This window comes from Stegostoma tigrinum, chromosome 17 (genome assembly GCF_030684315.1).
Source record: "Stegostoma tigrinum isolate sSteTig4 chromosome 17, sSteTig4.hap1, whole genome shotgun sequence".
Classification (NCBI taxonomy): Eukaryota; Metazoa; Chordata; class Chondrichthyes; order Orectolobiformes; family Stegostomatidae; genus Stegostoma; species Stegostoma tigrinum.
In genome coordinates this window covers 17,440,539-17,457,996 of record NC_081370.1, presented here as the reverse complement: position 1 = coordinate 17,457,996, position 17,458 = coordinate 17,440,539, and the positions used below count along the sequence as shown (strand labels likewise).

Here is a 17,458-nt window from a genome sequence, read left to right as displayed (position 1 = left end):
TCAGAAATAGGCCATTTGATTTGAGTTCATGCGGCTCTCTGGTAAACAGTCCAGTAACATTCATTTCATTGCTTAATTCTTGTACTCTTGAAGTTTATTTCTGTCAGTTTCTTTTTGAAATCATTGATCATTTCTATTCTAACTACCCTTTGTTAGCAGAGAGCTCCAGGTCAGCGATATGCAGATAATTGTACATTGTGGGATATAAGTGTACTCTACAAGAAGTAGATTGACTTTACTGACTTGAAACAAATTCTGGAACAGAAGGAAATATCAAATTAATTGTGATTATCTAAGTTACTTTTTATGAAAAGATATGCCTCTGCAAATAAACTGGTGGGCGAGGTGGAGGGCCTTTGAGAAATGTTGATTTGTAATATTTTGTACAGGCCTTTTTTATTCCTATAATTTTGTTCCGTGTGGATACTGATCAGATTGCAGCAGGCAACACCACTGCTTCTAATGTGACAGATCTAACCACTCAGTTTCTAGTTAAGCCAGTTTCTTCTCTCGTTCTTGAGATGGCTACAGAATGGTAAAATTAGACCACAGAAGGAAGCCATTTGGCTCATTCTGTTTGTGAGGGCTCATTGTAAGACCATCTCCCCTTGTGTGTTCCCCATAACCCTGTAAATCTTTTCCCTTCTCTTTTATTCAATTCACTATTGGAATTCAATTAAACACAGAAGAATTTATTGTTTAAAATCAATTCTCCATCTGGTATAACAAGTTGGCTAGTTCTGAAACAGGATTTATCAAAGGTTCTGTCTGCAGTTTAAACACAGTGACAAGTCCTGCACAGCTGCACAAAATTTTTAGCATATTTCACTTTGGATATTTAATACTGCCCACAAAGAGGGGCTTGAAACAATTTAGTACTTGGTTTTTGAGAGAAGGGGAACTGTCTGGATATGTAACTTAAGCAACTCATGAAATGATTCCTATGGTTACGATGCTGTTGACAACCAAGGATAAGGACCGGCTATCATCAGCAGTCCTTGCTTATAAGAAAATCAAAATTGCCTGACATGCTTAGTAAAACTTGGATACAAGTCCTTTCCCAAATGGAATGTCACCGTGCCAGACTCAAAGCCAAGGTGGTAATACGTACATCATCAATTGAGATAAATTCTTTTAAGTCTAAATGGGAATGGACAAAAGACTCAGTGAAGGTTAATTCCACTTTGTCTGAGTAAGTTCAATACAGCGATCTTACTACCTTTTAAAACAAATTTTGAATGTATGCAATGTTGTTTCACTCGTTTGGTTATCTCATTAATTGTTTTACAGGTTTGGTTACCTCATTGTCTGAGAGCTGGTACAACTTCCTTTTAGAAGTTCAAAATCGACTGAATAAAGTTATCAAAAGTGTGGGCAAGATTGAACATTCATTATATCCTTTCCACGAAGTCAGTTGCTCATATTAGCTTGTTGATGTTATCACTTGGTGAAGAATGGATACCCAGCTCCCTGTTTTGACCTCAGAATCTGTTGTTTGGCACATTCACTCTAGGGGCAGCCTACAATCATAGAAACTGTTGCAATTCCTCAACAGCTGCAGTTCATGCTGTTGAAGTACTCCTTGCATGGCACTGTATCTTAGATGTCCACATCAACAACATTACCCTCATCAACTCTCATTGTTAGCTGTTAATCACATTTTTCATATGATGTGTTAATTCTATCCCAAGTAATTGTTTAAAGAAGTTTCCCCACCACTGAATTTGACTAATTTCTGGGTTTATCTGTACAACCCTTCTCTTGAACGAGTGTGTACCCCTGTAATTCTCCAGTCCTCTGACACCACTCAAAGCCCAGGAAAAATTGCCGTACGTGGAACCTGGAGCAGGTATGTTGTCTGACATCTCCCAAAGGCACACTTTGTCTTCTGTGTGATAGTCGTACATCAGCCTATTGTGTCCATGCTAGTTATCAAACACCTGTCTACTCCAGTTCCATTTTGCAACACTTGGCCTGTAGCCTTGCATGCTGTGGTGCTTCCTGCATCTTCTATCCTGTAAGCAATGATTTCCTAATACCTACCAACTTCTAGTGCAAACATTTTTTTCCCCTTAAAATCCCTCTGTCTATTATTGAGAAAATGTTAGATTTGTATTATAAAGTATGTAGTAGTGGAGCATTTAAAAATAGATAGTGATCACCAGAGTCAGCATTGCTTCACGAAGGGGAAATCATACCTGACAAGTTTATTACAGTTTTTTTAAGGAAGTAGCAAGTAGAATTGATTACAGGCAAGCAATGGATATAATATTTTGGATTTCATAAGATTGGTTTTTGCTAAGATACCACAGGATTTTCGGTGGCCATGTACACAGATCCTTGAAAGTTGCCACCCCAGGTTGACAGGGCTGTTAAGAAGGCATAGTGTTTTAGCTTTTATTAATAGAGGGATCGAGTTCCAGAACCAAGAGGTTATGCTGCAGCTGTACAAAACTCTGGTGCGGCCGCACTTGGAGTATTGTGTACAGTTCTGGTCTCCGCATTATAAGAAGGATGTGGAAGCTTTGGAAAGGGTGCAAAGGAGATTTACTAGGATGTTGCCTCGTATGGAGGGAAGGTCTTACGAGGAAAGGCTGAGGGACTTGAGGCTGTTTTCATTAGAGAGAAGGTGGTTGAGAGGTGACTTAATTGGAACATAGAAAATAATCAGAGGGTTAGATAGGGTGGATAGGGAGAGCCTTTTTCCTAGGATGGTGACGGCGAGCACTAGGGGCCATAGCTTTAAATTGAGGGGTGAAAGATATAGGACAGATGTCAGAGGTAGTTTCTTTATTCGGTGAGTAGTAAGGGAATGGAATGCTTTGCCTGCCATGGTAGTAGATTTGCCAACTTTAGGTACATTTAAGTCGTCATTGGATAAGCATATGGACGTACACGGAATAGTGTAGGTTAGATGGGCTTGAGATTGGTATGACAGGTCGGCACAACATCGAGGGCCGAAGGGCCTGTACTGTGCTGTAATGTTCTATGTTCTATGATAGGTGATTTAAGATAAGAATCCATGGCATTGCAGGATGGGCTAACTAATAGACATTTAAGATAAGGATATATTTTGAGGATGGCCATTTTTCACCAATGGAGTACCACAAGAATCAGTGCAGGGGCCACAATTTATTTATAATATATATCACTGACTTGGTTGAAGGTGAATGACTATACCCAAGTATGCTGATCTCTCAAATGTAGATGAGAAGGCGACTGGAGAGGATGATTCCGTCTGCAGGTGGATAGAGACAGGTTAAGTGAGTGGGCAAAACTTGACAGATGGAATATGAAGTGGGGGAAAGGAGTTTAAGATTTAAGGGAGAATAGAGGAGCTGAATAATCTTTAAATGGAGGGAAAACTGCAGTAGGGATGACAAGTGAATGTTGGCCTTTATTTCAAGGAAATGGAGTATAAAAATTGGGAGAATTGCTAAAACTGTACAAAGTCAGATGACAGCTGGAATGTTGCGTACAGTTTTGGGCCCTTTACGTAAGGAAAGATATATTGATATTTGGAGGCAGTCCAGAGAAACTTCACAAGGTTGATATTGGGTATGAGGAGAGGTTGTTAGACCTGTCTTGATTTGGAATTTCAAAGAATGAGGAGCAACCATATTCAAACTTAGAAGATTCATAAGGGACTTAATGGGAACAGCATGGACAGGTGGTTTGTCCCTTGAGTCTAGGATCAGTGGCAAAATCTCAATGAGACACCCCCCATTTAAGACAGGTGAGGCTTTTTGAAGGTTGTTAAGCTGCGGAATTCTTTACCAGAAAGTGTTATTGAGATTGGGTCACCAAATACATTTAAGGCTGAGATTTTTAATGTAATTGACTGAAGTCACAGACTTGGGTATTAACTGGAAATCATTTTTGAATAGTTCATTAACTATAATTATAATTTACAATGGTTGCCATGTCTTTCTAGATGTTCTTTTACTAATGTTTGGAGATTCTTTGTCCTCCAAAACTTTTTCGTCAGATTTGAAAGAGAATTCTACAGCCTGTCCAATGAAATGCTCTGAACATAATGCCGCACCTTTATCAACACCCCTTATGAGCATTTCATAAAATGTTAATTTCCCAAAAAATTGTTCTGTAGTGCTCGTAAATTCAAAACACCATAGGTTTTGCACTTTTATTACTCTTTGAGAGCTTCTATCAAATAGTTCCTGGCGCACAATCAGGATTGAGGAATGTGATGGCGGAGATGGAATGGATTCTTCCTCTTCCATGTTAACAAATTGCTGTTTCAAAGAACTCTTCCATAACTTCTCTGTACCTGGAGATCGTTTCATTCGGAGAGAAAAACTGAACCTGCTGCAGGTTTCATAGACGGAGACCTTATCGAGAGTTTCTTAGATCTGAGTCGCCCTAAAATGCAGGAGGTGGCTGCAGGCTTACAGGTAATGAATGACTTTGTAACTAATCGTAAACATGATCGCTTTGGGAACGACAAATTATTAAAGATCTTTTTAGCCTGAAGATAATGTAATCATAGCAGTTTCATGTGTTTGAAAAGTCAGTCATCAAATAGAAACTTAATGGCTTTTTATGATGCAGTTGAAATGTACCTCTGAGCCAGGAGATTTGGGTTCAAGTCCCACCTGTGTAAGAGGTGCGGAATAACATCTCTAAAGATAATGACTGGAAAATATCAAATAGAAACTTCTCAAGAATCCAATCTTCAAAAGTGCTTGCTTGTAATGTGAAGTTCCTCATACACGTACAAAGAAGGTTTCACTATTCAAAACAGGAAATGCTGGAAATACTCAACAGGTTAGGTTGTTTCTTTTTAATTCACTCATGGGACAATGGGCATTGCTAACTGGGCCAGTATTTATTGCTCGCCACTAGTTGCCTTTGAGAAAGGGTGGTGAGCTGCTGTCTTGAACCACAGCAGTCCGTGTGCTGAGGGTAGACCCAAAATGTCGCTAACCAAATAATGCCAGGATATTGACTCAACGAAACTGAAGGAATGGTGACATCTTGCCAAGACAGGGTGGTGAATGACTTGACATTGAACTTGAAGTTGTTTCCATGTACCTGCTGCTTGTCCTTCTCAATAAAAATGATTGTAGATTTGGAAGGTACTGGCCTAGGGTCTTTGAATTTCAACAGTGTGGTGTGTGTATATGTACACCCTTCTGCAGTTGAGCGTTGATGGTGGATGTTTGTGGATGCGGTTCCAGTCAAGTGGGTGCTTTGTCCCGGATGATGTCAAGCTTCATGTGTTGCTGGAGCTGCACTTATTCAGCGAAGTCATTGAGTATAGGAATTGGGAGGTCATTTGTGGCTTTACAGGACATTGGTTAGGTCACTTTTGGAATACTGTGTTCAATTCTAGTCTTCCTGCCAATAGGAAAATGTTGTTAAACTTGAAAGGGTTTGGAAAAGATTTACAAGAATGTTACAACACAGCATTTCCACCACCTCCAGTGAGACACACATTCCCCTCCCCTCCCCTCCCTTGTCCGTCTTTGGCAGGGACCATTCCATCCGGGACACCCTGGTCCGCACTTCCTGTACACGTGACAAACCAACCACCCCCACCCAGCCGTACGGCACTTTTGTAACCAGCGAAGGTGCAACACTCGCCTATTTACCTCCTTCCTCCCTCATATCCAAGGGCCCAAACATACCTTCCAGGTGAAAAAACAGTTCACCTGCACTTGCCAGGATCTAGTCTACTGCATTGGCTGCTCACGATGTGCTCTACTGTACGCCGGGAAATTAAGTGTAGTCTGGGTGCCCGCTTCACAAACCTCTGCATTCTCCTCGCAAAAAAGACCCTGAACTACGTGTTGCCTGCCACTTTAATGCACCACCCTGTTTCCTGGCCAACATCTCTGTCTCGCTGCAGTGTTCCAACGAAGCTCAGTGGAAGCTGGAAGAACTACACCTCATTTTCTGCTGTGGGACCCTGCAGCCCTCCGGATTCAATATTGAGTTCAATCATTTTAGGGCCTAAACTCTCCCATGTCCCAGTCCCCGATCCCCCACACCAAGCCTTGTTATCACATAGCTTGCCATTACACACCACCTGTTGTAGTCACTAATTGTTCCATTAACAACTATTCACCCTCCCAGCCCAATCGTTATCAACTGCCTTGTCTATCCTACTGTTCATCTCTCTCTTTTTTGACTCTATCCCATTGTTTACTCCCCCCCCCCCCCCCCCCCCCCAATTTTCTGCATTTAAACTGATGTTTTCCCAGCCTCCAGCAGTTCTGAGGAAAGGTCACCAGATCTGAGATGTTAACTCTGTTTTCTCCTTCACAAATGCTACCAGACCTCCTGAGCTTTTCCAGCAACTTTGATTTTGTTCCTGATTTACAGCATCTGTAGCACTTTCAGTTTTTTCAAGAATTTTGCCTGGGTTGGTGGGTTGAGCTATAAGAAGAGGCTGAATAGTGTGGGGCTGTTTTCCCTGAAGCTTGAGAAGCTAAGGGGTGACCTTGTAGGACCTTTTAAAACCTTGAGGGTTAATGGATAGTGTAAATAGTCAAGGACTTTTCCTCAGGGTAGTGGAGTCCAGAAATAGAGGGCATAGGTTTAGGGTGAGAGGGGAAAGATTTAAGAGGGACCTAAGGGGCAACATTGTCACACAGGCAGTGCTTGTATGGAATCAACTGCCCGTGGAAGTGGTGGAGGCTGGTAAAATTACAACATTTACAAAGCATTTGATGGATACATGAATAGGAAGGATTTAGAGGGATATCGGTCCAATGCTGGCAAATAGGGCAGATCAATTTAAGATATCTGGTCAGCATGGAAGGGTTAGACCAAAGAGTCTGTTTCCATACTGTACATCTCTGGCTGCGTGTGTGAGTACTTCATCATGCTTGTGAATGGTGGACAACCTTAAGGGAGTCAGGAGACAAGTTATTTGTTGCCATATTGCAACCAGTGCATTTTTTTATTCATTCATAGGTCCCGGGCATTGCTGTTGGGCCAAAGTTTGTTGCTTGCCACTAGTTGCCATTGAGAAGTGGTGCTGACCTGTTGAGTTTCTGGTCAATGGTGAGCCCGAGGATGCTGTTAGTGGGGGTTCAGTGATGGTGATGCCACTGAAAGTCAGCACGGCAGTGAGATGGTGTAATGTAAATGTTACTTGCCACTTCTCTGTCCAGGTCTTACTGCATTCGGACAAAGACTGCTTCAGTGTCCGAAACGTTGCAAATGGTGCTAAACATTATCAACATCCCCACTTCTAAGCTAAGATAGAGGGAAGGTTATTGAAGCAGCTGAAGATTGTTGAGCCTAGGGCATTGCCTTGGGGAGGGTAAATAGGCCAACAAGAGTTGATGTTTCTGGTTAATGACCTCTTGTTGAGAACAGTTTCTCTCTGCAGATGCTGTCTGACCTGTTGAGCATTAACAACATTTTGGTTTTGATTTTCATTATTATATTTTACTTTTCCAGCTACTACAAGATTAGCCCAATGTATGAACATGTAAAGGATATTGCTGGGTGTATGTATAATATTACTGGGAATACCTTTTCTACATGATAGCATAAACATAGGTGCAACATAGAAAAACAAGAGGAAACCAAATATAACAGGACCATAGGAGCAGCAGTAGGCCATTTGACCCATTAAGCCTGCTCTGCCATTATGTGTGATGGCTGATTGAGCCCATTATCCTAATCCCCAACACCTCCAAATCCCTTTAGCCCCAAGAACTGTATCTACATCTTTGCTAAAAATGCAAGGTTTTTGGCCTCAACCACTTAACTGTAGTAGTGAATTTCACATGCTAACCAGACATGGATGAGAATTTGTTTTCATTCAATTTACCTTATCTTTAAACTATGACCCCTGCTTCTGGACTCTCCCGCTATAGGAAACACCCTTCCTATATCTACCCTGTCTCATCCTGTTAGAATGTAATACATTTCTATGAGCTATTGTACTCTAATTCTTTAAATTCTAGTCAGTACAGTCCTAATTGATTCACTCTCTCTCCTTTTACATCAGTTCTGGCATCCCAGGAATCAATTTGGTAACATACAGCTTGTCTTTATTGCCTGCTGCACCTGTGACCTTAGTTTGAGCAACTGGTGCACAAGAAAACACACAGGTCTTGTTGAACACTTCGCTCTCAATTTACAGCCTTTCAAACAATAATCTGCCTTCCTATTTTTGCGATCAAAATGGATGATCTCTTTTTTTTTTACTGCATCTGCCACACATTTGCCCTCTTAGCCTGTCCAAATCATACATCCAAACATGTAAACATGTAAGCATCCTCATCGCAGTTCACCCATCAACACAGCTTTGTATTATTCTTCATCAAAATCATAACAGCTATTGTGAATAGCTGGCATCCTGGTACCAATCTCTGCTGTGCACCCCACAAGTCATTGTCTGCCATTCAGAAAAAGACCTGTTTATTCTGTTTTTTTTCTATTCATCTCAATCGACTGCTTAATCCCATGTGCTTTAATTTTACACATCAATCTCTTACGTGAGACTCTGTTGCAAGTCCTCATCTACTCGTTCCCCCAATCACTATTTCTGGTTACATCCTCACAGCATTTCAGTAGATTGGTTGAGCATGAACTCGTTTTTGTAAATCTATCTTGACTGTCTGATTCTATTATTTTAAAGTGCTCTGCTGGAAAATTCTTGATAATGGATTCTAACATCTTGCCCAATACTAATGTCAAACTCATTGGTCTATAATTTCTTGTTTTCTCTGTACCTGCCTTTTTAAGTAATGGGGTTACATAAGCTAACCTTCCATCTGTTCTCGAGTTTTAAGAATCTTGGAAGGTGACCACCAATGCAGCCACTATTTCTACGGCCACTTCCATAAGTTCTTGGGTATTAGGTTATCAGGCCCTGGGGATTTATCAGCCTTCAATTCCATCAATTCCTCCAACGCTATTTCTCAATTAATACAGAGCTACTTCAGTTCCATCCCCTCACTAAACCTTGTGTTTTCCATCATTTCAGGTATGTAAAGGAACACGTTTGTTAGACACTAGGTTTCTGAGGATAGTAAACTTGTTCTGGCCACCTATAAAATGGTCTGTTTATCTTGCACTCTCCCAGAACAGCAAAGTGCTCTTCATGCATACTTGTAGTGTAAAATGATTGTATATCCTCATGATCTAACACTTCCACTAGAAAAAGTAGTGCAGTGCAATCACAAGTGGGGGAGTGAAATCGCAACATAAGCTCACATTTGTCAAACTCCCAATGTAAACATAAGGATTAAAAATGAAAAATGTTGAGAGTTCTCAGACCTAAGATGTATAATTTTAAAATAAGGATGATACATTCACTTTAATGTGGGATGCATTGCAGCCTGCAGTTAAACTCAATTGCAATAAAATTTCTCAAGAGTTTAAACACATCTATCCATTGATGTGTAACCAAGGAATTCACAAGCTGTAATTTCAGTGATTTTAAAATGTGTATCCCAGCTTAACGGTTTATTCTACAACAAAATAATTAGATGTCAGCAAGGGATCTATAATTTTATACTGTACCCTAAGGAGAAATACATCATCTCTATAGCTCTATAGCACATCATTGGAAATGTCATATAAGGATAAGTGGCAAAGTAAAAATTTAATGCCTGGAAGTTGATCAGCCTTCTTAACAAACTCTATTGCCAAATTTGTCTTGAAGTTTGGCTCACCGTTCTCGTTACATGCAGGTAGGTACTCCATTTCTACCTGTTTTCTGAAGCTAATGAGACATAACTCCAAAATATTCTCTGTATCCTTGTTTCCATTAATGATCCTTAATCATCTCCTTACAACAAGAAAATGCAACTGTCCTGTTATTTGATAGTCTTAATCTGCATCCAACCAGAAATCCCATCTGCAGCCAGATATTTAGCCAAGATAACAAGGTGCAGAGCTGGTTGAACACAGCAGGCCAAGCAGCATCTTAGGAGCAGGAAAGCTGACGTTTTGGGCCTAAACCCTTCAGATTGGGTCAAGGCCCGAAACATAAGCTTTCCTGCTCCTGAGATGCTGCTTGGCCTGCTGTGTTCATCCAGCTCTACACCTTGTAATCTCGGATTCTCCAGCTTCTGCAGTTCCGACTATCTCTGCAAATATTTAGCCAATTCCTTTTGAAGAGGTTTCAGCAAGATGACATTACTGTTTGGTTAGAATCTGCTCTGTCTAATTAGGATCTTTTGCTTTGCAGTTGGCACTCCTTTCTTAATTATCGTATGGTTGCACGTTTTCCCAGGGAAGAACCTTGCGTGTTGCTTGGGTTGTTGGTTGCAGACACTTACATGACTCTTTTATTTTCAGATTGATGATGGAAGTGGAATGAAGAGAGAAGCAACAGTCGATGATCTGATAAAAATTGTTGAAGAGTTGACCAGGATACATTAGTTGAGTGTTGTGAATGCAACAGTGGTATTGCTGGTATTATTGGAGGGTTGCAGTGAATCCTTTATAAACAATAAAACAGTTACAGAGCATCCATGAAAAGAGCCAATGATGCCTGGTATGCAAAGCCTCTTCACTCGCAGCTATGTTTCATCACTATATTTTGAGCTGTTGAGTTAGGACACTTTGTTTATGTGGAAGGGAATTCTGGGAACGATGACAAAAATGACATTTTCCTTCTAGTGTCTGGTTTTAAAAATGGCCAAATATTAAATGTAAAATTGTCTAATTAAAATATAGTAATAATTCTCCAACTGTCATCCCATTTAACAGGATGAATGTAATGTGTTCTACTTTTTGGAGTAACGGAGTAGGCAGAAATGACAAGTAATGATGTGGGATTGTTGGGCATTAAGTCGAAGGCTTTTCAACTTTAACCCTTAACTAAATGCTCACAGTGCAAATAAATTTGTGTTAACAGTCTGCTCTGCTCCTGGTGACTTCTTTTAAACTTTGTGATGAAAAATGTAAAAAAAGTTTCTGTGGGGAAATCTTGCAGTTTAATGTAGAAAGAAATGGCATATTAAGTTTAGCAGTCTGAGTTTTCATTTCTTGGACTTGAGTTTGAATTCATTTCGCAGTGTATGTTCTTGCTCTAGGCTGCAAATTTCAGACTAGGTATTGAATTTGAGGAGGTCTGGCCAGTGTTTACTGCTGTTCTTGTTAAATTGTGGGCTGCTTCATACTGTGAATGCATAATCATTTAAGGTGACAGTCTCATTGAGATGACTGACATGAGAAATTAAAAATACAGTGCAGTGAAAGGTATTGTTCTGGCCTTAAGGCATGGGTTTGGGACACTATAGTCTAACTTTTAATTGAACCTGTACTGTATGTAGTAAGAAGTTATTTGCACACAGTGCTGTAGTTGGCCTGTTCTACTGTACATGTACCCAGCACTCTAATATTGGCATGTCATTTTTTGTGCTTTGATGCTGAGCATGTGGGGATTTGAGACAGCTGTTGGGGGAAAAAGTGTTAGCACTCCTGGGGTTATCAAAGACCTATTTGTGATATTTCTGAACACTACTGAGTGTCAAAGTATTTCATAGAGAATTGCAGTGAATGCAAGAGCTACCATATATGCCTTAATATGACAGCATAATCATAGGCCTCAAAATAATGGCCCCCACCCAAAACTTGGACACTAGTGGTGTGCAATTTCCAATGAATATTTGAAAATAGGTTTTGTCAACTTTTTACATACATTTATATAAAATTAATTATGCATTGTAGTACTGCTAGGTGAGGGATAACTTTTGCATTGCTTTGATGAAATTCAGTGTAAAAACGTTATTTTGAGCCATGTCATTCCTTGAAAGTATTGGAGTTCAGAGATTTGTTGCTACAGTTCAATTTCAGAATTTATATCTGTACAGTTGACTTGTATCATCTGTTTTGCATGTAGTTGTTTTAAAGTCAAAAGAAAACAACTTCATGCTCCAAACCGGAAAGGAAAATAATAATGCTGGAGATGTACACAGAAATTTCAGTATCTTGGGGAAGAAAAATTAATTAACACCAGTGGAATTGTCTTTTAGGCCATACTCTGGTACTTTTAATTTTGCTGATCTCCCTTTATCCAAGAGGACTGTTTTTAGGGTGTAGTATATTTCCAAACGTTGTAGAATGCCAAGTTAAAATATACCCCTTTCCCCAATGAACAGAAACATTGGGTTTAGCGTGACAGCACTGACCAGGGCATATCATTTCATGTGGGTTGATATTTTTGTTACTATAGAACATCATTCAACAGGGAGATGATCTGATGGTTGCTTTTATTTGCAGCTGTTTCTCAGGCTTACCGTGAACTGGGCCTCATCTCTTGAAAGTGAATCACTGTGAAGATAGTATGTGGGCAGTGGTATAGAGTTATGTACCTATTTACTTTAGTTTATAGGTAGAGTCCCCTTCTTATTACTTGGAAGAAAATTTTGAGTCTCTCCATTGTGGCTGTTGAAAAAGAAGTGTCCTTTTGTAGGCTGACCATAAAACTGCTTTATAAATAATGAACAGATGTGCAAAGTGCTTGAACATTTTAATGAATATTTGTTACTTTCTTCAATAAATTTCAGTTTAAAAGTGTATAAAGTGCATTTTTATTTTGTAACCAAGGGGGACTTGATGCATGTGAATTGTTAAATATGGGAGTTCTGAGTTCAATGCTGACTCAAATGGGATGAAAGGATCCTTGCTGTAGCATCGAAGATCCTGTGTGCCGCTGTAATGATCTTAATCATGTTGGTAGGAATGGATGTGCATCACAAACTCGTCTTAATAGCACTAAATTGACATCAGAGACACGCTGGGAAATGTAAGGATGTTACTGCGTGAAGAATATTTTGAGATTGAACTGAGGAAACTTTACCTTCTAACAATACCAAAACAAACTAGATACCCAGAATAGAATTTGTTCAAGACCCTAAAACTTTATGTTGCTATCTTTATAGGCACAGAATTTATTATTTTCTAAATCACCATTGAATATGATATTGGATTAGATTCCCTTCATGTGGAAACATGCCCTTTGGCCTAACAAGTCCACACTGCCCCTTGTAGCATCCCACCCAGACACAACCCTCCTATAACCCACACACCCCTGAACACTATGGGTAATTTAGCATGGCCAAATCCACCTAGCTTGCACATCTTTTGGACTTTGGGAGGAAACCAGAGCACCCGGTGGAAACCCACGTGGACATGGAAAACGTACAAACTCCACACAGACAGTTACCCAAGGCTGGAATTGAACCCAGATCCCTGGTGCTGTGAGGCTGCAGTGCTAACCACTGAGCCACCATGCTCCCCATTTGCCCTGGAGCGAAATCACTATTACTCATTTGATTAATTAGTATGTCATACTGCAACACATTCTGCATGTATGCTAGGGAATGATTGGGAGAGGATCACGAATGTTCCTAAATGGGGATTGTTTTCTAACTCCTCCGAGGGGGAACTCCTAGTTTAGTAGAAAGTTTTCAAACTTGCATATGCCCGAATCTTGACTGAAGTGTGGAAAGATTCCAGCCTTATCTGGGTGTACTAAGCAAGGAAACCTCACTTTCACCTGAGTCTTTTGAGTTGTGCATACCTGTACTTGCTGCCTCCAGATTTAGCACAGGCAGGAAAACATTTGCTGAAGGTAGAAAAGTTCTGGATTATTCGAATTAACTAGAACAGTATGATTTTACTTACCTAATGAGATGTATAATTCCTGGTTTTATTTCTAAATATCAACTATGCTGGGCTTTATATAGATTGCAAGATTCCATTAATAGTTGGAAATAAGGTGGTGAAAGAAGAGAATAACTTTGTAAAATTGCAGTCACTAAGGAAATGGTATTATTTGATGGCGGTGCAATGTCAAGCCCCTGGATTATGATGGACTCATCCCAGAGTATTAAAAGAAGCGGCTAATGAGTTAGTCGGTGCATTGGTGTTAACTTTTCAAAATATGCTAGATTCTGGAAAGGTTCCATCAGGTTGAAAAGTAATAAACATAAACTTTAGTCAAGAAGGGTGGGAGACGGGAAATAGGCCAGTTACCTTATACCAGGTGTGGGCAAAGTGTTTGAGTCCATCATTAAGAAAATTGTAGCTGGGTACCTCAAAACACGAGATAATCGGGAAGACCTGATACAGTCATGTGGAAGAATATCATTTTGAACCAATTTATTTGAGTTCTTTGAAAGTCTACCATGTGTTGTTGTCAAAGTGGAGTCTACAGGTGTACTTGGATTTCCAAAAGACATTTGACAAATAAAAGGTTATTGTTCAAAGTCTGAGCTTATGGTACAGGAAATAATATTAGGAATTAACAATAAAGGATTAGCAAGCTGGCAGAAAACCATAATATACAAAAAGGGTCTTTTCCTGACTAGCAGGTAGTAACAAGTAGGACCTGCAAGGATCTGTTCTAGGGCCATAGTCTTCTCCAATTCATATTGATTACTTAGATGAGTGAAGCAAAGACATGGTAGCTAAATTTGCAAATGTCCCCTAAGATTGACAGGAAGGCAAATTGTGAAGAGGACATAGGGTGCAGACAGGTATAGATAAGTTGACTGAGTGGGTAAAAATCTAGCAAATGAAGTATAATGTAAAGTTATTCAAAAATCAGATTGTTACTTAAATGGAGAATGACTGACTGCAGAGTTTTAAGGTACAGAAATCTAGGGGTTCTAGTACGAGACTTAAGACATTAGTATGAGGGTAGAGCAAGTAATTGATAAGACTACCAGAATGATACTTTTTATTTTCATTTCCTCTTAGAATAAAGGATAAGAATCTAGTTGTACATGACATTAGAGAGACCAATATCTAGATTGGTGTATGGAGTTTTGGACTCGTTATTTAAGGGAAAAAATTCATTGAAGGTTGTTCAGCTTTACTAAATTGATTGAATTGAGTGGGTTGCCTTATTAGGAAAGGTTGGACATATTGGGCTTATTTGCACTGCAGGTTAGAAGAATGAAGGTTGACTTCATTGAAATTTATAAGATCCTTAATAGCCTTGACAAGGTGCAAGTGCTAAATATGTTGGATCTTGTGGTTAAGTCTAGGACTATGAGACACTAATTAGAAAATAGGGGATGCCTTTTTAGGACAGAGATGAAAAGAGATTGTTTCCCTCGGAGGTAGTGCAATTTTAGAACTCTCTGCTCAAGGTGATGGAAGTGGGATCACTGAATATTTACAAGATGGAGGTACACAGATTCATGTTAGGCAAGGGTCTCTGACGTTATCAGGGCAGATGCAAATATCAAATTCAGAACACATGATGTTATTAAGGGATGTGGCAAGCTTATGAGGCCAAATGGCCTACTTTTTCTTCTAATTTATATGTTTGGGTTTGTAAAAATACACACATTTATTTGTTTTTCAACCAAATCGATGTTTGTGGATTGTTGATTCTTATTGAAAATTCAACAAACAATTTATTTGACTTTTTAAGTCACTGACGACCTTGTAAATTCAAATGCCTGAAAATTTCTCTTGAGGGAACTTTAACTAATGAAATGCTATACATCTTTAGTTTTTTCTGACTAAAATTAGTATTCAGGTGATTTTCTTTCTATCTGTATTGGACGTCCATTTGGTGTTCGTGTGCCCAAGACCTTTAATAGGATATGTGTTGATACACTTCTCTAGCATTGAGAATGAAGGTACAACTCCAGTGCAGACTGAAAGAATGGGCTGTTCCTCTCACTAATAATATTTAAATAATTTTTTTCCCTGAGGTTGCTGATGGATTATTTTATCAATTTCTGGAACAGTCCTACAAGCAATCTGCTGGCTGGTGTGGTAAATGAAAATATTGCATTTGTGCATTGGCATGCATTTTTTCTGATAGTAGTCAAGTTTTAAATTGAAGAATCAGACCAATCCCACACAGACAGTAACAACAGCATGGCCCTTCTAACAATATTATGAAAGACATCTGCAATGGATCAGAAGGGTAAGTGGTTATATAATGATCTGATAAAATTATCAAACAGATTAAATAAAGTATTGTCATACAGTAAAACTTTCCTCAGGCATTCTAGAAATTATTTTTACTCCCTTGGGAAATAGAAAATTTCCCATCTCGTGAAAAATAATGTGATTCCATAATGGCAGGAGTGGCTCCAAATAACTGGTACTACTGATTCAGTTAGCATTAGACAATGGATATCAAATAGCCTTTTAAGCCCCTGCTGGCTTTATGCAACAGCAATTTAGTTAGTCCTGCTGTTTTTTTCTCCGTAGCCATGTAATTAACTTGCTTTCAAATACGTATCCAATTCCGTTCTTCTTTGTGTCTCATCAAAGGCAAGATTAAATGGGTTCGGTAGATTCAGCCCTAAACGCTCGTTGTGTAAAATATTTTCTTCATAGTGCCTTTAATTAATTTGCCAATCATCTTATGTTTTTTTTAAACCTTTGCACAAATTAGAGTAGTTTTCCCTACTCTTGATTTTTCAAGCTTGAAATCACCTGTCAAATCTTCACAAATCCCTTCAGTAAGGAGGTTAATCACCATAGCTCGGCGGTGGCAGGAGTGGTCCCCTTCCCCGAACGTGAGCAGCAAGAATGCTGCCCTTCCTGGAGTGTTAGCAGCGGCAGCAGCAGCAGGAGTGATCCCCTTCCCAGATGGTTGGCAGCGGCGGGTTCCTTTGCTGAAATGGCGGTCCCAGGTGGTAGCAGCTGGCAGCTTTGGCGTGGTAGGCCCGGTGTCAAGTTTGGGCCCGGTCCGGGATCCAGCAGCGGCTGCATTGCCCGGATTGCGAGAGCTCATGGTGGCAACACTGGTGGAGGCAAAATGTCACGTTCTTTCATACCATGGTTCCAACAGCAGCAGCGTGGCTCCAGTACCTGGCTGGGCCCAGGGTACCTGACGGTGAAGGCGGTGGTATTGCGGGGACTCGGGGCACCTGAGTGTTCATTGACCGAGGGATGGACTTTGTGGCTTTGTTTTTCGGGCAGCAAGGATTCATGGCTGAGGCGGGGAGTGATCTGGACTGCCTTTTATTTCTAATCCTGTCTTTTGTATACTAAAACTGCACTGGAGAATGGTGACTTTATACGCTTTTCACTGTACTCCTGTATTCGAGTACATGTAACAATAAAATCTAACTAAAGTTATCCCATCCCTGGAACTATTTTTATAAAATCTTCACTGCTTCGCTTGAAATCGTTTACATCCTAAAGCGCAGTGCCCAGAATTGGAAGCAGTACTGCGGTTGAGGAGGAACCAGTATATTATCAGAAGGTTCCTCACAATTCCCGTAATTTCTTCATACTCCATTCCTCCATTTACAAACCCTGCGATCCTGCATATCTTCTGTTTTCACAACCTCCCACTATCCGATAATTCGTATACGTATCCCCGCTGATCTGTTTGTAGCCTCTCAATTCTGTGTTCTATTTCATCTGGCATGTGTGGGTGGTTTCACCAGTCTTTCTATGTCCTACGGTTCACAATTCTTCCAAAGTTTGTGTCTCCATCAAATTTTGCAGTTCTAATCACTAATGAACATGAAGGAAAGCA

The 17,458-nt window shown here is 39.9% G+C and overlaps 1 protein-coding gene across 1 annotated transcript in view; it reads left to right on the top strand.

The window, feature by feature from the left end:
• The window catches only part of ddb1 (damage-specific DNA binding protein 1), an 81,669-nt gene extending 69,150 nt beyond the window's left edge, over positions 1 to 12,519 (top strand). Inside the window, exons 25-27 of the mRNA XM_048545251.2 lie at positions 1,291 to 1,393; positions 4,289 to 4,412; positions 10,288 to 12,519. Coding sequence (XP_048401208.1) covers positions 1,291 to 1,393; positions 4,289 to 4,412; positions 10,288 to 10,371 — 311 coding nt within the window. The 3' untranslated portion in view covers positions 10,372 to 12,519. The remainder of the gene's footprint in view (positions 1 to 1,290; positions 1,394 to 4,288; positions 4,413 to 10,287) is intronic.
• The last annotated feature ends 4,939 nt before the right edge of the window (positions 12,520 to 17,458 follow it).